This window comes from Doryrhamphus excisus, linkage group LG10, assembly GCF_037039965.1.
Source record: "Doryrhamphus excisus strain RoL-2023G ecotype Guam linkage group LG10, RoL_Dexc_Guam_v1.1, whole genome shotgun sequence".
In the NCBI taxonomy this organism is placed as follows: Eukaryota; Metazoa; Chordata; class Actinopteri; order Syngnathiformes; family Syngnathidae; genus Doryrhamphus; species Doryrhamphus excisus.
The window spans coordinates 18,281,301-18,308,053 of NC_136366.1; the positions used below are offsets into that span (position 1 = coordinate 18,281,301).

Sequence of the window (26,753 nt, forward strand, 5' to 3'; positions counted from 1 at the left end):
AAATGAATAATGCCCACCTGTGATGCACTGTTTCCATAGAGATTAGCTACACACCAAAGTGCATTTCACAGTCCATCTGCTGTTAATGGCAATAATGCCCTTTCGTGTGGGTTACCTTCTAGGACCACCGGCGAGTGATGGACAGTAATTTATACGCTCCTGACACACGGCTCTCTCCTCACCCTCCAAACCCTCCTGCTATTTTGACGATGTCATTTTCCACCAAGTTTGGATTCAACATTTGCAAAAAGCAACTGTTGTAGTTAGTAGATTCCGCTCCAGAACCCTACACTCTTCGATTTCCTTTGTGCACTTGTAACAATCCAATTTTAATCTATACATATGCCTTACATATTAATCACATTTAAAGTAAGAATAATGTATTGCTACTCCCCACTAATGAATTATAATGGAAGATGATCGGAATGGGAATCACGGTGTAGCCTTTAGCCTGGTCTTCAGGCTAGCAGTCAGAGAAGGTGTTCCTCTAAACCATGTCAACATAATCCACGCTGCTTGCCTTCCAGTTAGGACTACACACATGAACCTGTGTTCACCTCGCTGCAAGTTTCGTGTTAAAGGATACCAAAGTTACAGATAATGAGGTCTGTGCATTTGGAAGTGAACCCTAAAGAAGTTTGAGGTGGCTCAAAATGCTCAGTTTCAAAAGGCGTGGTAAAACCATCCCTTTGTGATGTCACAGAGGGGCTGACTTCCTTATATGGGCGTGTCTGTAAGCAAAGGAGCGCTCTGCTTCCTCCGCCCTCCCCCAAGCGCTGCTCCTCTGTTTACTTGCTAGCAAAGCCACATTTGTTTACAATTCCTAAAGACGCCACCATCAGGCACAAGTGGTTGGAGCTCCTGAGTCGCTACCAGCTAAGGAAATGTATTTTAATCTGTCAACGGCATTTCACTGTTTTCAACTGTTTTGTGACAGCTGGCTAGCTGACGCCTTTTTGATGTTACTTGGCTGTATGGACTGAGCAAGCAGTAATAACAATTTATCAGTGTCCTAACTGTGTTTATTTTCTGTAGGTTATGGAGCAAAAGCGCTTGCATACAGGGAGTGAAGTTGCTAATAGCCGTTTCCCACCACAATTAGTAGCCACATTAGACGTTACCGATGCTGTAGAAAACGCTAAAATGCCAAAGTGACGTACCATTAAGAGAAGAAGAAACCTCTTTTCTGGGAAAATTGTTTATTATCAACTCCTAGTATACCATTTATCAATGTTAGCGGCACACACCGGAAGTGTTTCGACGAGAATGTGGGAATGTGACCAAACCCAACAGAGTTGGCGTGCCAGGAGGTGGACCGTGGGTGGAATACATTAAAATAGACCGTTTTCATGGGAACCACAAAATCCAAAGAAATACAGCTGGATGGTGATTCTGGAAGAACTAGAAAGCTTTATGTGCTGGTTATCGTGTGTAGCTGCTCTGTAGGAGTCCACAACTCAATACAAAGGGCTGAAAAATGAGCATGATCCCCTTTAACATAATCACAAACCTATCAAATCTTGCAAGCATGTGTACCCTGAAATTGTACATACAGTGGAATCTCGCCAAAATCTAGCCTCAGGTTGCGTAATTTTCTGGTTAGTGAATTGTGTTATTAATACACTGTGTGAGTGCAACTGCTTTCTTATTGTATTTTTTTTTTAATCACAAAAGGTTTGTGTTAGCAGCTTGCTAACACAATGAGTCAGGAAACCAAAGTCAGCTCAGTCGTTCATCTCTGATGTCATCACTGGTTGACTCTGTAGTTCCTTGCTAACTCACACCGTTTAGTCTCAAAAATGTTAACAAAACACCTTTTTAGTTATATTATATTTTAAATGCAGAAAACTATTCTAGCAGCCATCCTAGCAACTTTCAACTGCATTGAAGATGTGATTGTTAATGAATACACATTGTGGCAGCGAGATTAACACAAGACACCACCTTCACACTTTCCTTCGTTTTTCTATTTCTAGACTTATTTCTTGAATTCAATAGTGTTTCTCACCTTCTTTATGAAAAAGCCGGCACCTGCAACTCTCTTTGGCACCATTTTGGCTTATTTTGCAGACATGATCAAAAGTAAATTAAGAGACCTGAGTTTAGAAACACTATTGAATTCAAGAAATAACTCAGGGCAGAGGACAAAGGGGGTGTCAATGTTGATCTTGCTGTCACATCATATCTTTGGCAACATGACTTCATGTCTTCAATGAAGGTAAAAGTGACGTTAAATGTTCATTTATCACTTTCATTCATCACTTATATGCATTTAGAATTGTTTTCTGAATGTAAAACCAACTGGAAAACATGAAAACCTCTTTTGGCTTTCTGGAACAGATTTATTGGATTTACATTATTTCTTATGGAGGAAACTTGAACAGGTTACAGTATGTTTCTGCTTGTGGAATGAATTCATGTTCTAGTGCAGAGGTAGGGAACCTATGGCTCGGGAGCCAGGTAGGGCTCTTTTGATGACTGTATCTGGCTCTCAAGCATTTATTACCACAATAAAAAAAATTTTTGCGAACATTTTAAAGTAAACCATCACAGAAATGACTGTTAAAAATAATATTCAAAATCAACAACTTTCTTATGCATTTTAATTTGTCCATCTATATTCTGCTGCAATACGGCCAACCATATCTATCTTTCCTGATGATATTTTCCAGGTCAAACATCAAAACTTGATTATTACTGGGTAATGCTGTAGTCTACCTCGGTCATTGAGATGTCAAAAAAACATGTAAATGTAAACTTTCCTCCTTTAGTCAAATAGCTAAAGCTGCAGAACCAAGCCTTCTGACGAAGATGGCCAAAAGAATGAAATACGTCTACGGAGTACGGTGCAAAACTATGCAGCAGCAGAAGTTGTATTAATGGCAACAAGTATTTGATTTATTATTAGACACTGCCCTGCTCACGAAAGTGTGCTGGCCACACCCCATTGGCGTGGGGTAGTGTGCCTGGTCTACGTAATTAGAGCCCATTATATCTAAAACTGTTGGTCTTACATAAAAATGCACACATTTTATTGCATTCAATGTTTAAAAAAATGTATATGGCTCTCACAGATACACATTTTAAAATATCTGGCCTTCATGGCTCTCTTCGCCAAAAAGGTTCCCGACCCCTGTTCTAGTGTATATTAGGGGCCCCTGGAACCAAGTGCCTGCTCAGTAGTGTCCCCTGGAGAGTCAGAAGTACACGTCACTAGGTTTAGATTTAGGTGACAGTTGACAGGAAATTTGGTACACACAAAAATCATGAAAGAGCCTATACTGTAAGATGCGTAAATAGTCGGCCATTTTTTAATTCCAGGCGGCCTTTTGTGTTTATATATTATCTTTGCTGCGTACTGCTCCAATTGTATCTATAAAATAAGCTGCAGGTTGATTATGGATGGATTAGTGTGGGTGCTGCACATAAATGCTAACCCATTTTTCTTTCAAGGAAGTCATTAAAGTGATTTACAGACTAGAAGAACTTTAAGTTGGTAAACAAAATAATTTACTGCAATGTTACTGTAATGTTTGGTGAGACACAAACGCCAGACTTGATCAGAACAATAGCTTTTATTGCAGGTGTGAATTATTGAAACAGACAATAATCCCGAGCACGGTCGTAACCCACAACACGCCAACACTCAACTCTGAACCCCCGACGTCCCGCCCAGTCCTCCACATGTTCGAAACACATTTATTGCAACACACACAAGTATGAATCTTACTGATGTCTTAAGTCATATTTTCTCTTATTTGTGTAAAGGTGCCTAAAGGGGTGTTATTTCATGTCTAGAGGGCTCTAACAACATTAAAACCATATTTAGAATGTCTTTAGAATCAGGTTTTCTATGCTCTAACTACAAAAATATTCCATTTATAAATAAGGAATCCTAATTCACGGAAATTCACTTATCACGTCTGGAACCGATTAACCGCAATAAAATAAAATATACAGGTGATCCTCAAGTTACCAAAGAGTTTTCATTCCTGCTGTGATGCAAGTGGAGTTTTAGTGTTAGACACAAGATACCTAAATAGTGACCAAAGTCACTAAAAACAACATACTGTATGCAGGACATAAAATACAGAAAACATAAAAATACATGAATTTATCCCAGTGGTTGGTTATTACCTTCTTCAAATATTGTCCCAGGCTAGTATGGGAAGGTTTACCTCTTCTCCTCCTTGCAACAGCGCACAGAATCCATGACCCCTCTCACATTCACTAGTATTGAATCAAGTCTGTCCTTCATAATGATTGTGACGGTTGAGCGGTCAACAATGATGGGTGTTTTTATGATGATTCAGTGTAGCTCTGTGTACTGGAACTAATTCTTGAGTGATGTTTACTGAACAAAGTTCAGTAAAAGTTTTTCATTCATCAAACATCGGAACACAGAAATTCGTAAAGTGAGGACCACCTGTAGATAAATAGCTTAACACTTTATGGCAGAAGTAAAATAAATCTATGAGAAAATACATTCACGTCATTATGCAAGTTTATATAGTTGATGCAGACGTGCAAGATGAGATTGTGAGAGCAAATGATAAAATGTTTGTAAGCGTGATTTTGACTCAAGAAGGTAAGTTGTTTTTTAGCAGGGGTGTCCAACCTTTTTTTGACAAGGGCCACATACAGAAATATAATTTTTAAAAATGCAGCAAAAACGTTTGATTTTCATCACCAACCTTGAACCAAAGTATAAAACAAGTACAAAAATATATGTTAGAACTTGTTTCCAAGGAAAACTCCACTTTTTTGAATTTTGCCCATCATGCACAATCCTTATGTGAGACATGAACACATCTTTCTCTTTTCTGTGCATACTAAAAATATTAAAACAGATAAAAAAGACAGTAATGTGTCCCATGACTACACGTAATAGGCTACACTATGTCCCTACAAAGACCGCTATTAAAACACCTCCAAAAACCTTTATGGTTTTATATACATGCTTTAATTTTGTAGTAACCGCTACATGATAGCATGTAATACTGCCGTATTTTGGTCATTTTAAGCATTACCAGAACTTCCTTCCTGGTTGCACTGATTTGACATAGCTACATAATGTAGAAAGGAGCGGCTACACCGAGAAAAAACTTTACTAGACTCAGAGCTGGTGTGATGTGGCGTGGTGTCACTACACAGGTAAAGTAGTTCTTCGGTGTAATTATAATGTTACTGTAGCTTGGTTAGTATGCAGGTCACATTATGTAAATGGGGCATCCCATTGTGTGCAATCTTTGCTGTTTTTGTATCCTTGTTTGTTTCTTTCTTTCCTTCATGTCACACATAAGGACTGTGGATGATGGACAAAATATAAGTGCAGTTTTCCTTTGAAGTGTAATTCACATTAATTTACACAAAATACTTATTTTTCCACACATAACCTAATCAATTTGTATTTTGTATGGTCTCCATTGCCATTTTTAAATACATTTTAAAAATAAAGGTAATAATAAAAATAATTAATGGTTTTTCAGGTTAAACACTAAATTGCAAAATAAATGAATACTCATAGACTCTGGTAGATTTCTACCAACAGTAGTATATACAGTAATCCCTTGCCACTTTGCAGCTGCAGTCCATCATGGTTTTTCAAAAATGTGTTTATAAATCATGCTATTTTTTGTTCATTATTGCCTACTAGTAAAAAAAATGCATATAGAAGGCAAATTTGATGTTTTTTTGTGTAAATAAATTTTTAAGCATATAAATGGATAAATTAAGTAAAATACAAATATACGGCATTCACAATATTCTACACTGGTCACTAGGTGTCCGTTTGTTACTGTAAATGACAGCCTTGATCGCCGAGACAACAGGCTTTTATTGCAGGTTTGAATTATCTCACAACAGGCACAATAATCCCTGATAAAAATCCCTAATAAAAACAGACTGTTGCAGCTGTAACCCACGCCAAGCAAAAACTCGACTCTGAACCCCTGATGTCATTTCCTGTCCCACTCATTTACGGGACACATTTACAGCAACACACACGAGCACACAAGACTTATTTTCTATTATTATGTCTATGGATGTTATTTCATGACGAGGGTTCTAATAATGTTAAAAATACATCTAGAATATTGGAAACAGGTTTGTATGCTCGAACTGTGAAAATATTTCATTTATAAAAAGGAATCCTACTTTGCAAAAATTCACTTATGGTCAGGTCTGGAATCAGTTACACAGGATAAAAGCGGGACAGTTTATTCAGCACTACAGAAAAAATACTGTAGTAATTATTACTATCAATGTCAATTTAGAGTAATAAGCCCTGTAGGTGCATACGATGCAAACTTTTTCCTCCTAACCTTTATTCCTGTTCAGTGTGGCCCTCAACCGTCTTTGTGAAGCTTCTGCGCCATATTTGATTATATGATATGATATTATTTATGTAAATGTGCTGCAGGCCTCAAATGGCCCTTTGGACACCCCTGCTTTAGGTAAAAAAAACATTGGGAATCAATCATAATCTTCTATCTCTAAAGGCAGTTATACCTGCTAAGCCAGACATTATGTCGAATACACAACTCTTCATGAACATGACTGAAGCAACACATGTAGGGCAAAGCCATTATGCGTGGTTAAAAATCATTTCTTTTTAACCTTATATGAGGCTGAAGAGCTGCCAACAGATTTTATGACAAACTATCGTCTCTGGGGTGGAGATCAAAAATATTAATGATATGATTTGTGGATGTGACCGGTGATGCACAAAGGCTTTAAGGGAGGCAACTGGACTGTTATTGTTTGTTGAAGTTTCAGCCTTAATCCAAAATGCTTCTTCAGTTCAACTTTTAGAAGTGTGGAGTCTCGCTATTAATGTCTCTGGTGGGTGTGGTTGAAACAGCGTTGTTGTTGCCCAGCGTGGCTGACAAACAACTGTCTTATGTAAGATTCCGGACTGCAAAACAGCAGTGGCATTCGTTTGGCAGTGTCAAAAATTACATTAAATATTTAGTGTGAACAACATCTTGTGGAACGAGACAATCATTAAGTGAGAGCTGTCAGGATATTGTCATAAGCACATGATATTAAAACTTTTAAAAGGCCTGACATCTCTCAGTCAAATATCATAACAGCTTGTTGCTGACCACTCTTCTCGTGGAATAAGACAATATATGGAGAAAATATGTCTCTGTCTGCCAAATATTGTCTTAATCCATGGAAAGCGTGGTCACTAACAAGCTGCTACAATATTTGAGGGAAGAGATGCCAGGACTTCTTTTAAGCATTCATATTGTCTGCTAATAACAATGTCCTAATATCTGTCCCCCAAAGATTGTCTCATTTCACTGAAAGAGTGGAATGAGACACCAATGAGTTGTCAAGACACCAAACAGGCAGATGTTTTGTTCACCAGCCACGTCAGGCAAGAAGACTACAACAACTGTATTGTGACCCCCCCCCAGAGAACACACCCACCAGAGACATATAGTAAATAGGGAGATTCCATACTAAACCCCTTTAGGATTAAAGGTCAAACGTCTTCAAACAACAATAGTCCAGTTGCCGCAATGAGAACTTTACAAATCAACAATATTGAACTATGTAGAACCCTGTGTACTTTTCAGCAATGGGGGGGGGGGGGGGGGGGATCATACACATAACTGGGCACACTATGGATTTGAAGTGATCTGTTCTGTATTTATCCTTTATCTTATTATGACATTTTTTCAGAGCTGCTGGAAATGTGAACATTTCTCAAGAGATGAATAAAATATCTAACTATCTTTAGGGCAGCTGAAATGATTTGCTGTATGTTCCTTGTGTATTGTATACTGGGGGCCAGTTTAGTCAATAAGAAGAACAGTAGGCTACTCTGCCTCATTGAAGTAGGGGGTAAAACGCAAACCAGAAAAAGCCCCGATAAGATTCCTTTCTGATGATTGGACAATCGTGAAGTGGGGGAAACGTTGGCAGATATTTTATTAAAGGAAAACAGCAGAAGAGGAGGAGGAGAAGGATAAGAGGAAGGAGGAGACAGTCTTCAATAATACTAATGGGCCACTGTTTTGCCGTTGTTGATAAGCACTCCACTCCACTCCATCAGGCATGTTTTTTCATTGCTGAAAAGTAAACCAGGCTTTACGCAGCTTGGTTGACGCTTCTACACTGACGCTGTTTGGCTGCTTGGAGAGAGGCCTACAAACCCCTGCGCCATTGTCATATTCAATCTCATGTCCAGACAAAGTGGCAAAGCTGAGGTCAAGCAAGCTTAGTAAAACAGTCTAATAGTTTCTTTCTACATTGGCAAGGAATGCTGCCAGCAAAATAATCACATCCTTTTATGGCTTCATTGGGTGTTTAAGCTAGTTGGGCATACCACAAATTTAGGTTTTGTCAGTTTAAAGAGAAAAAAATGAAGGGGTGAATGGAAAAGTTAACACTTTTTGTTGGATCATGTGAATATGCCAGTTCATGAGGTACCTTGTATGGTATTCTGTTTTATTTAAAATTCTTACTTTAGTCATTTGCAAATGTGATTCTCATGAGCCAGAACACTATAAAGATGTATTACATTATATAACCTATCAGATTAAAACCATGTTGACGGTTGATGGAGATAAGTAAGGAGATAAGTTGAATCGCTGTTTGGGGCTAAAAAACAGACTGATCTGTTGTGAAGTTGTGATTCCTACTACACTCCTGTCTGATGAATGTCATGAAAAGACAGCATGAGATGGAAAAAGGCAGAAACACGAAAGGAAGTTGAGACTACAATTGAATGATTGACTTTTCTACATAAACTTTCTTAGCACTGCCCATTTGCCTGCTAAGTCTAAAGAATTTAAATAGAGGGTATAAGCCTTGAGTCTTTACAGTTATATTATAAAACATACACAGTAAAAGGAAATAACATATTTACAAATATATAACAAAAAAGTCCACCTGCAGAGACTTCCCTCCTGCCAGCATTAACCTGCTTCCATATTGGCTCATCTTCACTGCACACATGATGACACCTCCCGGAGCTCCCGGGAGGGAGTGGCCTCACCACCACATGGTTCATGGTTGCGCACTGTGGAGCTTGCCTGTTTCCTTTCCAATCCGGCCGCTATGTTCTAAGAAGAAATCTTACACACATATTCGCACACTGACGGATAACAAGTCACCCACGACCACGTCCCGACAGAGCAGCAAAGGTAGAAACACCATGCACCACCTCAAACCCTTTGTGTCCAGACTGCAGTGAAAAGGGTTAGAGACACCGTTGTGCCAACCAAATGAATCATGATACGAAGAAAAATGCACACATCGACAATTTGTGGTGATGATGAAGAGCTTTAGGTTGGGTTGCCCGATGCCTGCCAGTCGTGTCAACCTCTTTGTCCGAAGTTTACCTCTTGGGCATGATTTGTTTCCATGGGATCTTCTTTGAAGTTCTCACATTGCTCCATGACTTTCCTGTAAGAAAGGACAACATTTACAAATGGGATGACAAAAGTCAAATGATGCAACCCATCAGACATGGTGTTGGTGTTACCTCCGTGCTCCTAACTTGTTTTCATTTTGTCTGGGTTTGTTGTTTAGCGCAGATGTGTCCGAACTTTGTCCACTCAGGGTCACATACTCAAAAATGAATGGCCGCAAGGGCCACTTTGATATTTTGGAAAGCAATGCTAAAATGTTAGACTGTATATTTCAAGGAAAAAATGCATTTCCCCTCATAATTTGATGTTTATTCTCATAAAATACAACATTTGAATACAACATTTTTTTCTTAAAATATTATGAAGTTGTTGTATTATTAAGGGAATAAAGTCAAAATATTATGGGAGCAAAGTCATAATATAAGAATACAATTCAGGAAGACTATTTATTTAAGACTATTTATGAAGGAAAAATGGGGATTTTTTTTCATACTAATAATCCGCATTTCATCGATATCAGAAAGCTGAGATGCAGAACTTCTTAGCATACAGTATCCACATGTGTTGTTTTACAGAATATTGAAGTGGCCCTTTCATCCTCTCATGTTTCAGTATGTGGTCCTTGCAGGAAAGGGTTTGGACAAACCTGCTATACATTTTCACCACATACTTATTATATCATTGCCACCTTGGGGAGAATAAGATGTGTATTCTACAAAAAACCCTACCTATTTTCAGGGAAAATACATATTTATTAGTATTTTTTAAACAAGAAATTATCAAAAATACTAGGCAAATATAATATAAAACATACACATATATATACACACACACAAATACAGACATATGCGCTCTCTCCGAGCACGCACATACACACAAATACACACAGAAGGAATTGGAGCAGCCGTGTCTGCCATCAGAGGTCTTTAGCGCGCACAACACTAACTTTAATGATGGGAGAAATGTTTTATATGGGGGGGGGTGCGAGTCTCACTGCAGAGGAGCAGTCATCACATCAATGCTACATAAAACTTCAACTATGACAGAAATGTTCTGCACATGGTTAAATATTTACTCCTTTTTGAGAATTGAGAATGCTGTTTAAATGTGTGTTTAAGAAAGCTGAAAGCTCCTACTGTGTTCAGTGTTTACATTTCAATAAATATTTGTCAAGACCTGTAGTATTTGTTATCATTGTCATTTTTTCATATAAATTGAGGAAGCAAAAGCAGTATCGGCCACAAATATCGGCCCAAGCAAAATCAGCCATCGGCTAAAAATCGGTATCGGCCCGAAAAAAAACCATATCGGTCGATCCCTAATATATATATAATATATATATACATATATATACATACACACACACACACACACACATATATATACACACACATATATATACATATACACAAACATATACATATGTATACATACATATATACACACATACATATTCTTTTTTTTCCAGAGCACTTTCAGAGTCCTGACTCTTCATTATACCACTACGGTCTGTGCCAAATGCTTTATATATATGCGTGTGTGTGTGTGTCAGTCACATGTATAAACTACATACACACACACACACACACACATATATACATGTATATATACATATATATACACATACATATATATATATACACATATATACATATATATACACATATATACATATATATATATACACATATATACACATATATATATACACATATATACATATATATATATATACATACATACATACATAAGACATATTTTATAAAGCATTTAGCACAGAGCATAGTGGTATAATGAAGAGTCAGGACTCTGAAAGCCCTGACATGTACATGTGATTGAGTTGTACACACAAATGTGTACAACTGTGTGATAAAGTGTGATAATGTCTTACTGGGCCATGTCCTTGGTCTCAGGCTGTGAGCTTTCCAACTCCAAAACTCTCTCCAGAAGACCAAGTCCTCCTTCTTTTATAAGCAGGGGACAATACTTGCTTGCTGCACATAGAACATACGTAAAAAATGTATCAGAATTATTGCTGCACACCAGAGAATATATTTTGCATAGGTGTTGATGACAGGCTATATGACAGCAAGAGGGTTGTAACTTAATAGTTTTTACTTTAATTGAATTTACTCACCTATGCATAGGTGATGTGCAAAGGTATGTGCAAAGGTGAGAAAAAGTTACAATAAATATGGGCCTGCTAGAGTGAGATTAAAGGGCTGGGAATTAATTTTAGTTACAGCTCAAGTTGTGTTCATGTGTTTATTTATATTCATCCTGGCCGTGAATGTGTTATTTTTCATTGTGGGGACTTCATCGTTTCTTTGAACTTTTATTTTTCCAAGCTGGAATGTACACAACGTACATCTTCAATTACTTTTTTTAAAACAGAAATGCAGAAATTTCTTTTTTCCCCCCTCAAATTTAATAACATCAGAATTAAACATTATATTAAATGTACTTATAAATGTATTTGATGCCAAATAACATTTGTCATAGCTTTCATGAAAATGTACAGTGTATATTGATTTCATCTTGGGAAAAGAATGGGTCCAATATGAACATGATGAGTGTATGTAAACTTATGAGCGTAGCTGTACATGACAAAAACAACAAAAAACCAAACTGCAACAATGTTGGTGTGATTGCTGACTGCGGGCCAATAATGCTATGGTAAACTGACATGACAGCTTGAGGCTTCAGATACTCACGATAAACTGACACCAGGTTGTACAGAGCCCACGTGGCCCAGTGTTGACTCACAGGAGAGATGCTTTGAGGTAGTAGTCGCAGGATGGGTTCAAATGACCTAAAGGAACATTAAGATTTAAACAGAGTGACAGCTGTGTAGCCAGTCAACAGACAATCTACAAATACAAGTCGTAGTACAAGAAGTAAAACACTGTTTTTCTGCTCCTTACCACAGGTAGAAGTATTTAAAGTGGAACCTTGGTTAGCGTCATTAATCCTTTTCAGAAGCTCTGACTCTAACCGGTGTACCCAATCAATGTTTCCATGAGAAATTATTTAAATCCAATTAATCCGCCCCAGAAAAACAAAAATAAGAACACGTAACCAATTCAAATGCCTCTAGTCTCTGATTTTCTTTGGATTACATCATTACAATGGAGGCAAAAAGTGGTAGCATTTTGAAGGAATGTGATAAACACCATAGAATTTAAAAAATATATCATAGCAAAACATGAAGGTGGTGTCCGTGTTGATCTTGCTACCACATTGTGTCTTTGTAGACAAGCCATCACATCTTCAATAAAGGTAAAAGTAACCTTCTTTATTCATTCATCATTTATATGCATTTAAAACTATAAAAATGTATTTTGTGCTAAAGGGGACCTATTGTGCTTTTCCGACCTATAAATGTAGTTAGAATGTTCTATACTCGTCTTAAATGATGCCAAGGTTTCAGATAATGAGGTTTGCACAAGTGAGCCCTGAAAGAAATTTGGGATGGCTCAAAACGCTCGGTTTCAAAAGGCTTGGTAAATCTGCCCCTTTATGATGTCACAGAGGGGTGGACGAGAGAGTGAAGCAAGAGAAAAATATTTTAATCTGTCAACGGCATTCCGCACGAGACTGTGTTTCTGTAAACATGAATGTGAAATATCCGTCAAACTGTTGCTGGAGCCAGACGCAGTGCGCTTTCGCCAGAAGAGGTGCATTAATTTCGGACACACTATGTGTCCACGCCACATCCAGCTTTTGAGCTCCACCGCACCAACAGCGCCTCTGACAAAGTGTGTCCCAGAATGAACGCTCTTCCTCAGGCAGGCAAGGTTGCCACACATTCAGCTTTTCTTGAGCTCCACCGCACTAGTGGTGCTACGTGACCACTCTGAGTTCATACATGGTAAGTGAGGGGTCTCCAGCCAGTAGATCGTGAACTGCCAGGCGCTCCTGAACACCTTTCAATAAGCTCTCCAAAGACTTAATTTATTCATGTTAGAAAGTGGGGTTTGTTTGTAGTTAGAAAGCACCTTGGGCGTGTGACCAATCACAGTGCAGTGGGCGTGCCATGGGTGGTTTTGGCAGGAAGCTCAAATGCAAGGAAATACATCTGGAATAGGTGCGCAAAATCTAAAAAGTTTTCTGTGCGGGTTATTGTGTGTAGCTACTCTATAGGAGTCCACAACTCAATAGGTACCCTTTAACATTTTTGACATTTGTGTTTGTGGCGTAACTGTGTTAGATCTACAGAGTCAACCGCTGATGACATCATAGAAGGGTGACTTTTGCTTCCTGGTTCCATGTATTAGCAAGCTAAAAGGCTGCTAGCTTTTGTTAGTTTTGTTATAAAAAGTCTTTCAAAGTTGAGCGTGCGCCATGCTTGGGTCAGTGTTTTCTGGTGAGTCAACTTAGTGAGAAACCATGATTCTGATCAACTCTTTAGCTTCCTTTGTCGCTAATGAACAATGGCAACTAAAGCAACATGGAGAGTGGTCCTGGAAATTGAACTAATTGATGTGCTACATCACTTTATTGCAAATGTTGAGAGAGGCCTTAGGACTTGATTGGAAGGGCAACGGGTGTGGCTCGTCAGCAGGAAGGCAGAAAATGAATGTGACAATATGATTAAGGAAAATGTGTATGTAGAGTTATGTACAAGTTAATGGTTAAATAGGTTTTAAGGCTCCAAGTGGGTGTAAACTCAATTGTCGTACCCACTTTGGGAACCTAGGATTGCAAGGAACACAAAATATTCACCTGTAGTTGATATTGCGACGTGAGCTGACATCCCAGCTCTGAATCGCATCCCACATCTTGTCCATCACCGTGTCTCTTAGTGGCTCGTCCATGGACCAAACTTCTGGTCCATCGAACATAATGTGGGAAAGCACGCCACATGCATTGTACGACACCTCGATCCCATCAGCCTTACTGTCCAGTAGATTACTGTTAAAATATGAGAACAGACAAGGATTTGCTGTGCTTAATGTGATGGTTTTTTTAATTAAAATGTGCAGGGTAGCATTTCCCATCTCTGACAATCAAAACAATCAAAAATATCACATAACTGTTCATTTTAGCAATGTTTTGCGGGGGTATGCGATGTGTCTGAAGCACATTAATGGTCGTGTTGCATGATGTTTTTACATATTTCCTTGCAGGACAAACTCCAGTTGTTTCTGGTATTAACGAAGTGCCAGTGAGACTGATTACTCAACAGAAAAATTCAAAGAGCAGTAGTATACCTTTGACTCTGCTAGTTAAACAAAGCAGTTTTCTGTACCTGAAAACACAGATGAACTGTGGTGTGACCAGCTGTGGCCGTAGTGCTTTGACCTCAGCAACATTACCCAGAAGCCCCAGCATATTACGATGTAGCTCCTGCTTGTCTGGAAACTCCTGGAATTAAATTCCACAAAGACTGAGTCCTGAATCAATTAATAGAACATGTGGCTTGATGACAACATAGGTCAGAGTGTTGATATGGATTTAAATTAAGGATGGACAGGGACCGCTGCGACGACACACTCACTTGCAGACACTCCAGAAAGAGACTCATTCCCCGACAGTTGAGAAACATCTGACAGTTGTCTGGCGTCTCATCAGTAATATTCCACAGAGCACTCCAAGAGAACTCCATCACCTGGTCGCACTGAGTGCAAACACACAGACAGCATTTCAACAAGAGCCCTATTTATTATTCCTTGCATTCCTAATTCATATCCATTTATGAATGTAAAATATATATTTGAACAGAAACATCAAAGACATTAAACCTGTTAAAACAATAGATAAATTGTTACGCTTTTTCCAAGTTTGTGACCTACGTATAAATGTAGTTATAATGTTGTATTATTGTGTGAGACGATGCCAAAGTTTCAAATAATCAGGTTTGGCAATTTGAAAGTGAGTCCTGAAAGAAGTTTGGGATTGCTCTGAAAAACTCTAGGCTTGCCCTCCCCCCGCTCTGCTGCACTGCTCTGATTTCACAGTTTTAGCACGGAGCTAACGTTAATTACTTCCAGGAAATATTTGCTCAGGTTTGAATTTACCTAAAGAGGCAAATGTCAGGGAAGTGGTTGGAGTTGCAGATTCCAAGTGAAAAGAAAAATATGGCACTTTGTGAACATGGGTGAACCTGGACTATCCGCCAAACAGTTGCTGAAGCCTGATGTCTTTCCGATGTTACTTGGTCATATTGAAGACTCAGGGCACGAGTCATTGCAGGGCACATATAGACAAACAACTATTCACACACACATTCATACCTATGGACAATTTGGAGTCTGCAATTAACCTAACATGCATGTTTTGGTAATGTGGAAATATGGAAACCGGAGTACCCGGAGAAAACCCACGCACGTATGGGTAGAACATGCAAACTCCACACAGAGATGCCCAGTGGAGATTCGACTTAATGTCTTCCCAATCTCCGATCTTGGCCACAGAGCGGCCCGCAATTTAATTTATCAGTGTCCTAACTGTGTTTATTTTGTGTAGGTAAGAAGTTGTCTGTGTAGCATTATAGAGTGTGCACACAGGGAGCGGGGTGCAAATTATAAGCTTGCCGATGTCTGGAGTTGCTAATAGCCTTTTCCATCACAATTGGTGGATCTAACAGTTTTTTTTAACACGCATAGTCCTGCAAAAAATGTTAAATGAACAAATTTACACTACCAATGTTGTGTCAAGATTGTCTGCACTCAATAAACGCGGACCTACGTTACCAGTCTTCATAGAGTACATTTCATATACGGTAAGTAGGGATGAGGTGGATACTCGTTATAAACTAATCCCAGATGGATAATGCATTTTTGCCGGATACAAGTATGAAACAAGTACATTTCGTCATTATCCGTATTTGCGTTTAAAGGAAATACTCATTATGTATTCACTCTTGATTGGCCAGTCACACACAGCGACTGCCTCTCCATAGACGGCTGCAGTGGACCTCAGCAGTGCCTCATTCAAGTACAGTACACAGTGCATTTGGGAAGTTGAAACAGCTATTGTCACAATGCCTCCACTTTATTAGGATTTCTTCAGCCTGCCACTATTTTGGATTTGTATCTAAATTTACTTGGTAAACTTGTTCTGTAACACTCAACAAATCAATTGCGGTAGCGTGACCGCTTTTTTCCCTTGAAAAGTGTCTTATTCCATGAAGTCATCATAAAACAGGTGCGCTACTTACAAAGTAATAATAAAATAATAATTTTCAGTTAGCAGTATACGGACAGTGGCAACGGTAACATGCATTGACTGGCCACAACATTGCCACAACTTGCACAGCATCACAAGAGCAGCATCAAGCATTCCTCCCTTCTCAATATGTTGCAGTATGCACCTTGCAATCTTAAACTTGTTTCATGACATACACGGCGCATATTTTTTTTCCAAGACAGAGGGAACGATCGTGCATCCGTCACTATCTGCGTTTTTTTTTGTCTGGTGATATAAACAAACTGCTTGTCGCACCCCAAAATACAGCTAACAAGGCTGACAGATTATTATTATTATTATTATGTTTATTACCATCTTTGCATGACACCAACTTCTCACAGATCATAAAAAATAATTAAAGACTAAAGTCTCAAGGATGACTTACACACAACACAGTACACATATAGCTGAATAATAAACAATACATATCGCAACTTCTGATCAATCCAAGTCAATTTCAGACTTAAAAGAATGTTCAGAATGTTAACCGGCCATGCCCGGTTAAATCACACCTACATCTGGTTATGCCCCGCCCCTTACGAGTATGGATACGGATACAAATAATTTAGATGAGAATATACAGATACAGGTAATCACTAACGGTAAGTCTGGGTTCTCCAGCCAGTAGCTCATGAGCTACCATGAGCTCCTTGCCACAGCTCTCCAAAGGGTTTATACATTTATTATTAGTCTATACAGCTGGAATAGGTGGATTTTCTGGAAGATCTCAAAAGCTCTCTGTTTGGATTATCATGTGTTGTTGCTTTATAGGAGTCCACAACTCAATACACAAGGGCCGAAAAAAAGAGTAATAGGTCCCCTTTAATGATAAATGCTAATGCTTAAGTCCTGTATAGGTCCCCTTTAATGATAAATGCTAATGCTTAAGTCCTGTGCCTTCAGCAAGGAGCCTGGTGAGAAAGAGTCCATGCAAGATCTTACTTTGAGAGGTAAGGACGAGGGGTTAGTCCAGAATTACATGGGAGGAGCTTTTTAATGATTTTCAGTGTGTTGAGAAAACCATGAGTAACACTCATTGCTGTAATAAATCCCCTGCTTTGGTGGTTACATGTGAATTAAAAACATTTATTATGGTTAAGATTAGTTAGAGATTAGATTGGTTTTTGACATTCTTGGGTGGTTTTAGATATCAAGCCCCATGAATAACATGGATGTACTACATCTGTAAAGAGGAGTGGTCCTGAGAGATACAGAGTGCTGGTGAGCAACAAGACACTTTTGACCTCTGTGCTTACCCACAAGGGTTTCATTTTTGCTCAAGGATACAAATTATTTATTCATTCATTCCTTTTCTACACTGCCTGTCCTAATGAGGGTGAGTCACAGGTGTTGAGTCTATACCACCAAATAATGGAGACCAAATAAAAAACATGGCTTGTGCATGTCATAGGCAGGGGGTGAACTATATTACAGTAATAATTACAGTAATCATTCCCTTATTGGAGATGACATAAATGCTCGCTTAGGCAAAATATTTGCAACTAAATGCAATGTATTACATTATTTTCTTGACCTCTGCTGAAAGGACTGAAAAGAAAATATTACATTTTGACACTGCATTGTAGACTAGGCTTGTCTGTAGTTGATACTAACACCTGTGAATTCCATGATTGTCGATACTTATTTGATACCATGATAAAAATAAAAAACAAAACCCATGGATTTTTACATTCACTACTTTACTGATAACTACTTAATAATCAATAGCAATTTTACTCTGATGACCTATTTTTGTTGTCATCATTATATTTGTCAAAACAAATGTACCTTTGTACCAAGCATTAAATTGAGCAAGAAAGTGAAGAAACAAGGGTGGTCTAATCATTGTAATCATGACTGTATAATTGAACCGCATCTGCCTTGAATGTGAGGTATGTCCACATATGACTCCTACTCGTCTATTCATAAGTTGATGTGCTTGCTACCGTATGTGTTCAGGCCATTTTTTTAAGACAGCATGTGTTCTTCTTCTGATTGTTCAGCCTCCTCAGTGCTCACACAAGAATCGCCAAGAGTCAATACAGCTCACAGAGGGAAAAGTTTAATTCATATTTGATTCTGACAAATCCTAATTCCTTTGCTTATTTATTTTGCGTTGGCTACATGATCCTCAGATTCTGATATGAGTGCATTGTCTTCAAAAATGATAAATCTCTGTATTGTACAGAGCTCTTAAAAAAAACAAAAAAACAAATTAAATGAAAACTCACCATCCGGTCCTGCAGCTTCTTCTGTATTAAGTTCAGCATTGTCTGAAAATGAAAGTCAAGAATTAATGGAAATAAATTGTTAGGAAGAACAATTATCAGTAAATTGTAGTGGTGTCTCAAGACACATTATTACAGCACTCCAGACATTAAATGACACCCCGATAGTTGGTGCTACACACGCATTACCCAATATAGTGGACATAATGAAAAAATGCCACATAAATAAGACTTAGTGCCTAGTGACCAGTGTCGAATACTACATATCGTCACGTCTTTGAATGCCTTATGTATTATTTATGTAATTATCTGCTTCAAAACATGTCACAAAACATGTTTTGGAGAAAATAAATAAATGATATATATATATATATATATATACACACATACACACATCAAATTCTCAAATTCATATCAAATTTTTGGGGCCATGGCGGGTGATTCAATGAATCAAAACTTTGGGGGGGGACATCTAAGATGTAATTTTGATTACCTTCACGAATCCCATCTTTCCAACAGCTTCCTTGTGGTGGTTGTCAACCTGGCAAACTAAAGCGTTGCAGAGATGCACAGCAATTCTCTGGATGGATTCATCCTGCCTTGCTGGCTCCAGGATTTTCAGAAGCAGCTGGTTTACCCGACTATACTGAAACTCCAGCTCTTCTGGAATGCTGAAGTTACACAAAGTTAAGCAGCAGTTCCTTTGGACCTAGTGGAGGGGGAAGGAAAAAAAAAATATAGCGTCTACATTTGTTTATTTATTAGATGCAATTGGGTTGGCTGTTATAGTACATCGAGCCGCCCACTATCATAATCACACAATAATCACACAATATAATCACACAATAATCACACAGCTAATAAACACGGCAAAGCCAATACAGCGTGTAATAAACAACATTATTTGCAGGGTGCTCTATAAGCAATAAAGGTGACGAGCACACTTACAGTGACCTCCTGGTACTGCTCCATTCCATTTAACACCACCTGAATAACCTCTCGGCGAAGTCGCACACTTTGGTCACTGCGGTATTCCGTGTTGGTCAGGTAGAAGAGAGCAGCGCTGCCTGTCACCTGGATGCTCTTGTCGTATTTATGGCACTTCAATGCAGCTATGACGAGCTGAAACAAGAAAGATCATCCCTGGGAGGTCACATCAAAAACATATGGTTTGATTGCATTTTTTCTTCTGATAAGCCATACTTGCAATGCTCGGAGCAGCTGGCTGCAGTGTTGTATCCTGGCAATGTCAAACAGCTGATTGATGGCTCTGTGAGCCAACTCGGGGCGAAACTCTGTGTAAGCTTCAATAGCATTCAGGACCTGATCTTCATTCTTTGATCCAGTCACCTGAAAGGCACCACAGTATATGAAACTAAAACTGTACCATTAACATGACAGAACACGTAAAGCATAATCTCTACTATCCTTGTCATACCTGGCCAAATATACTGTATACAGCTGCAGTAAGACAACTGTGTGGCAATTTTACCAGAGAAATGTGGTTTACAACAAAGGAAGATGAGCTATCTGTAGAAGAGGGATTTACAAAGTGTCAAAGAAAGCAACAACAGCAAAAATGGAAAAAGTTAAATTTAAAAATAAAGTGAAAATATTAAGAGGGGAAAAAGATGTATTCTCAAGAGAGAGAAAAATAATCAAAATTTTACTAGAATAAATAATAAATAATGTCATATTAGCAGCATTGATTTGGAATATTAAAAAAGAACGTTTTTTTTAAGTTTTAATGCTATTAAAAACAAACAAAAAATTTTGGGGGAAAACTGGGTTGGGGAAATTCAAAATAATATTCATAATTTTCACAATATTATAAAAAGAAATTTACAAAGATTGGAATAAAGATTAAGAATAAATTTGAAATATATGGCAAATATTTTTTTGAAGAAAAAATGGGGAAAAAGAAAGTTGATACTAATAATACTTTTTCACCTATATCACACAATGCTGAGATGCAGTTTTTTTTCTTCTGATTATTCGGCATGTGGCCCTCGCTGGAAAAAGTTGGACACCCTTACTGTAGAACCTCGTATTGACATAATAATTGGCTAGGATAAATGAGGCTTGCATCAGTACAAGCAGCCAGTGAAAACCTAAGCCAAACATATCATGTGATGTACTTGCTGTAGCAAGCTCTAATGGGAAATGCCAAAGGAATACTTCAGTGACTCTAAAAAAAAGTGAGACACTAAGAGCCTCCCCGTGTCAGCAAAAGTAATGGAACATGTGACTGATGTGTTTTTTGTTACTCAGGTGTGTCCTATTACATTGTTTATTCAGTTGATAATTATAGTCATAAATGTCTAGACCCAGTTTCAGATTGGGTCAGGTTTTGATTGTGGACTACATTTAGAGGTGAAAACAACATCAAATCATGTCCAATCAGCAGTACCTTATAAGCAGGGATGTGCGTCACATTACAAAGGGTCGTGTCGTATAAACCCAAAAATTGCAGGGGCCTCTTGAGCTCTTGAAAAGGGTAGATGCTGCTCTTGCATGGCTCATTGCTGGAGATGACAAAATGCTGTCAAATATTGCTTCTTTTTTAGCTCCATTGTACACAATGCTTTGTGTCATTAAACTACCTGGGCCGACCCATAGCTTCTTCCAAATGTGGAACAGTGCAGTTGTCAAGCATGATGTGACCTGAGATGTCCAGTGAAGTGAGATTGACCAGTCTCTGTACGATAGCTGTCAATATCTTCCTGCTCATCTTAAACTTAGAGGTCCTCCTGCTCTCACGTGAGATGTCAAGATGCCTGAGGAATGCAGGTTCATTAGTAATTCTGCAAGGTATTACCTAACAATTTGGTTATCACAATTCGGTTTAAACAGTCCGTTTAACCAATCTATGACACAAAGTTGTGTAACAGTAAAATAATAAAAATAAAAAAAGATAGATAAATAATGGCAGCACACACAAGCACAAGTTTCATTTGAAAAAACTCTTCATGTTAACAATGGACAAGCGGTAAAAAATGAATGAATGAATGCGTGCGTGCGCCGAGGACAAAACAAGCACGTTGGCAGGTCTTCAGTCTGCCTCCTGGGCACTGCTGCGGAGATGCTTTTGAGCAATGTTTTCAAGAAAGGAATGACAAGTGACAAGTGAATGCCCCATTGAGGTTTCAAATAATATTTCAAAATGTAAAATGTCAGAATTTACCTGAGATTGACAAGTTCCTCCACTGTACTGACCAACTCCTCTGAAAGATCCACATTGTAGAGAACAAGAGATGCCAGTCTGTCTTTCCACTGAGTTAGAAAAGCTGTTCCCAGTAACTGTACATTAGACAGATCTAGCGAGCTGAGTGACTTCAAGGGTCTCAGCAGGGTTTCAGCATCCACCTCGTCCGGTAGGCCGCCCAGGTTGAGCAACCGCAGGCGGTTGAAGCCCTGAAAGTTAAAGTCCGTCTCCAATGCTTGCCGGGAAACAGGGCTCTCCTCCTCCTCATCCTCTGTATCTTCATTGCAAGCAAGTGGGGCACCGCCCTTCCTGTAGAAAATGTGGCTGCAGCCAAAGAGACAAAGAGAGACCAGCGTCTCGCGGAAACAGGTCAGTGTTTTCAAGCTGCGGGATGAGAGACTGTTGCAGTAGGTGAGGTGAAGCTCAATCAGGTCCTGGAAAAACAACACAAAAGTTTCATGAAGGAACATTACAGGCTTGTATTTATACCAAGGCAAGTAAATTCTCAAGATTTTTTTAATCTCCAAAAATAGGCCCTTCTTTCTGCAGAAATCACACCTCCTTCACCCTAGGTCAGTCATCATATACATACAGGTGATAATACATGTACCACTCTTTTAAAAAGGCCCAATATTTTTCTACATATTTATGTCTGTACGATTGACTCATAATGATTTTTTTAAGCATTGACATTTTGCACTTTATTCAGCACCATAGTTGTGTGCTGTGACTGTGATTCCATCTGTTATCATCATCTTAAATCAAGTCTGTCCAAGGTTTTTACACCGACAGTCAAAGGATGTGTGTGTTGTGGTACAAAGTCAGCAAAAGACAAAGCTTAGTGCTATTATTAGCTTTATGTGTCAGCATTTCACTTTCTCTCTTTACACTTTCACCCCCCCCATTTTGGGGTGGTTTTGTTTGCAGTTTTATTTACAATTTATGTACTGAAGGCCACAAATGGCCCCCAGGCCACACTTTGAACACCTCTGTCCTACGTAATCATTCATTAATGGTGGGCACCCGTACCAGGGGTCTCCAAGCTTTTTTCAACCTTTTTTCTCCTTCAACTTATTTCAACCAAAACAGATAGAATGCCGATATACTAACTTATTTTTGCTGCGCCAAGAGTCTGTTGCTCCCTTTCGCTCTCTCTCTCTCTCTCTCTCTCTCTGAGCTGCTCCTGTGGGTACCTGCCTACCTGATATTAGTAAGATGCCTTCATGAATGGCTGCACAGTGAATGAGTGGTAAGCGCGCAGGCCACGAAGCTAGGAGACCCAGTCCTTTGACATTGACAGCGTTACTAATAATAAGTAATAAGTTCCAGATTTTAATTTTTCTTCTGCTTCTTTGTATTATCATTTCATATTTTGGGTATTAGACAAATTTATGTTCATGTACAGTATTATATCCTGTGTATATTAATGGTCTTATTTCGTATATCGTATATCCAAATATCGGTATCAGCATCGGCCCCAGAAATCCCATATTAGTTGGACAGGTATCATATATATCATGTAAATATCATGTGACAGACTACGTTGAAAGCATCATACTGTATGTCACAGCGTGTATTGACGGCTCAAAATGGATCAGTGGCTGCCATTGGTTAACTTAACCACCAAGCTATTGAACAATGTCCCTGTCGCAGTGTCCTTTTGTTGCTTCTGTTCACAAGTTATCCCTTCCTAATGAAGATGCATGACCAGCATATTTACTTTTAAAGGCAACCTTCAGACAACCATATTGGTGCACCCCGCCTCTTGCCCCAAGATAGCTGGGGCAGGCTCCAGCATATTTTCCAAAACTTACAGCTTTATTTTGTTTTGTTGGTTTATCATAATTGCTGGGGTAGGCTCCAGCATACCCCCCTTCATAGACTCTTGTACATTTTCTTTTCCTAATTATGACTTTATTTTCAAAACAGAACTGTTTCCGCAACCTAATTTTACAAAGATATTTTTTTTACCATTTCAACTTTATGCTCCTACAATAACATTATTGTCCTCATGGTATTACAATTATTCTTGTAAAATTTGTTTCGAGTTAATTACAATGTAATATGTTCTTGTAAAATTCCTGAAGATTTTTCCATTTTTACTACTTTTAATGTTGTTATTGGCCTGAGGTGCTGTCAGGTCAATTCCAAGGTCCTTTGACTGCCAGGGTGCCCAAGAAATAGGTAATCACCAATCGAATAAGGAATTAATTAATGAAGGCATGGGGGCAATGTGATTTTTTTTTTTCCATGTGACCCAGAATTCCTGGCTGCACCTCTGCTACTAGCTATATGATATGAAAAAGGAACCATAAAATACACATTAATTTAGACAAAAAAATTTTGACTTACTTTCTGAAGAGAACATATATCACTTTTGAAACTTACAGAGGACTAGATGCCTTCTTTAAGGAGACTTTGGATGTGAGGGTACATTGGTGGAGCAGTAGCAGGACTCATCCGATGAATTCAATTATTTTAGGGTTTGTTAGCTTAGCCTTCTGACTGCCACAAGCATACTGATGAATATTGTCCACATGGCTGCGTGAACTGATGATCACACCGTGAGCCTCCAAAACTCACCATACTCCGTCAAGCTTTTTAACGTGCTTCCCTCGCAAGATAGTGGCATGTGTTGGTAGTTAGAGTCTACACCGCAGACATGATTGTTTTTGTTTTGGTACACCTGCGCAATGTGATGGAAAATGGGAGGTTTTGCAATCACGCAATACTGATAGGTGACCGATCAATCGGCGCATCCTGACATTGTAGTTCTATGGGAAACACTGAAAATGGATCTTCGCTTCCTTAGAAATACTCCTACCTGTTTTCTTATGGCTTCCAAGTCTCTGTCAGACACAAAATCTTCCTTCAGCTGTACCCTGGTCAGTCTGGTGCTGCGAGGGTCTGCAAAGAGCTGAAAAAAGCTCTCCTTTGGTTCAAAGTTGCTATCTGTGTGGACCAGCTCCATGTACCTGTTGAAACAAGCCAAGCACGGCACATGGAACGACGCACTAAACCCATAAGTGAGAATGTGGCAAGTACTTAATAACATACATGTTCACCAGCTTGTCACAGATTTCACTGGGAAGAAAGATGTCAGCGCGCAGACAGAGCTTGTTCCTCAAACCCTGGTAGCACATGGTCTTTTTGAGGTTCTTCAAGCAGAATACTGTTGCCAGCGTCATGAGGCTGTCAGGGTTGTCTCCCACCTTGGCTGCCATGTTCGCCTCTTCCTTGGCAGCTCAGATCCACCTGAAAAGACAAGGACTAGTGTTTTGGGGTTTTTTTAGGTTTAACTGCACTTTTACCCAACTTTATCTTCCATCAGTCTTTAAAGTTGATACAACTTTATCTATTTCCCCACATTTACTTAATTGGGGTCTCTAGTTTTTCATTACTGGGCCACTTGACATGACAACAATAAATTCAACTGACAAGCAGACATTTGCTTGATGAAATCCTGCATGATGCATGACGTGCTGTGAAATGCATGTTCATAGAAACAATGCTGCTGTCAAATCCAAACTTTATGCACACGGCAAACCACAGAAACGCTACAATGCAATTTTAGACACTGTACAAACCACCGCATTGGCACACTTGCTGGCAGTGGGCTACTTTACAACTTGTTCAAATATTACATCTTAATATTATGCAAAAAGATTTCTGCTGAAGCTAAATGCATGGATAAATACCACTCGGTTGTTAGCAGTATAGCAATGAGTCCTGAGACAAGCTAGTTAGCGACAATTTCCCAAAATAACACCAACACTAAATAGCCAGACAGCACCAAGCAGCGAATGTTGATCTACTTGTTCGCAATTACCCCGTAATAGCTGCGAGTACAAGTTGTTATTGGAAGTTGGGCTTCCAATAGCCGGTACCAGCAGTGTGTTCAGGTTAGCTTTGGAGCTAGCGATGACTTTCCCCGCAGTGTTAGCCAACTTAGCCGCTGTGGCTAACGCTAGCTACACATCAGTGTGGAAACACACAAGCAACATTGTGATGTCACCGAGGCATCATGTACGCTCTACCTTTGCTTTAGCCAAGGCTTTGTGTCTTCAGAACAGCGATAATTGGACTTATTATCACCAGTCGTTGCTCATCTGATATTCCTTGTCGTCCGATGTCAACAAACAAACTCCTCCTACTTCTACTACAAGTCGTTCCTCTCCCTCTCTTTCTTCCTCTTCCTCTGCTTTCCATGGCCACTAAACTCCTGGAGTGACAGCTTCTGATTTTGAGGAAACTCAGCCATGTAGGTACAGTATGTCTGTTTTATGAAAAATATATATATTTAAAAACATATACAGCAATCCCTCGTTTATCGCCGTTAATTGGAGTGTCTGACCTGACCTGTAAGTCAATTTTCGTGAAGTAGGATTCCTTATTTATAATGGAATATTTTCATAGTTAGACCACAGAAAACCTGTTTACGACCTTGTAAATACAGGTTTTTAATGTTTTCGGACATGTAATAATGCCCCTATAGCCGCCTTTACGCTGATATCCAGTAGACACAAGACAAAATTAGCCATTTTAAAACATAAATAGGACTCAGATACTATGTGCTATGATTGAAGATTTTAACATTAAAATATACAAAAATATGACTGCATACGACCTGAGTTCAATCCCACCCTCGGCCATCTCTGTGTGGAGTTTGCATGTTCTCCCCGTGCATGCGTGGGTTTTCTCCGGGTACTCCGGTTTCCTCCCACATTCCAAAAACATGCTAGG

At 38.9% G+C, this 26,753-nt stretch overlaps 1 protein-coding gene across 2 annotated transcripts; it reads right to left on the reverse strand.

Annotated features, from left to right (window-relative positions):
- Positions 1–3,560: 3,560 nt before the first annotated feature.
- zer1 (zyg-11 related, cell cycle regulator) lies at positions 3,561–26,250 on the reverse strand. 2 transcript variants are annotated; one of them, XM_058056628.2, is made up of 16 exons: positions 26,048–26,250; positions 25,068–25,265; positions 24,835–24,985; positions 21,990–22,444; positions 21,409–21,582; positions 21,216–21,330; positions 20,009–20,155; positions 19,754–19,927; positions 19,299–19,514; positions 18,809–18,850; positions 14,887–15,006; positions 14,638–14,753; positions 14,112–14,300; positions 12,101–12,198; positions 11,278–11,380; positions 3,561–9,420 (listed from the first exon to the last, which is right to left on the reverse strand). In XM_058056628.2, the coding sequence occupies exons 2-16, from the start codon at positions 25,232–25,234 to the stop codon at positions 9,333–9,335; spliced, it is 2,355 nt and encodes a 784-aa protein (XP_057912611.2). In that variant the 5' UTR covers positions 25,235–25,265; positions 26,048–26,250; the 3' UTR covers positions 3,561–9,332. The 2 variants fall into 2 exon arrangements, with proteins under 2 accessions (XP_057912611.2, XP_078650369.1); XM_078794243.1 differs by lacking the exon at positions 26,048–26,250 and adding an exon at positions 25,840–26,001.
- Between the last annotated feature and the right edge of the window lie 503 nt (positions 26,251–26,753).

What these genes read in the sequence shown, in the direction of transcription:
- zer1 (XM_058056628.2), bottom strand. Translation starts at nt 25,234, where the DNA reads ATGGCAGCCAAGGTGGGAGACAACCCTGACAGCCTCATGACGCTGGCA. An exon ending in GAAGCTATGGGTCGGCCCAG is followed by an intron (nt 21,331 to 21,408) that starts GTAGTTTAATGA and finishes TGTCATCTCCAG; the next exon opens with CAATGAGCCATGCAAGAGCA. An exon ending in CAACCTGGTGTCAGTTTATC is followed by an intron (nt 11,381 to 12,100) that starts GTGAGTATCTGA and finishes TTCTATGTGCAG; the next exon opens with CAAGCAAGTATTGTCCCCTG.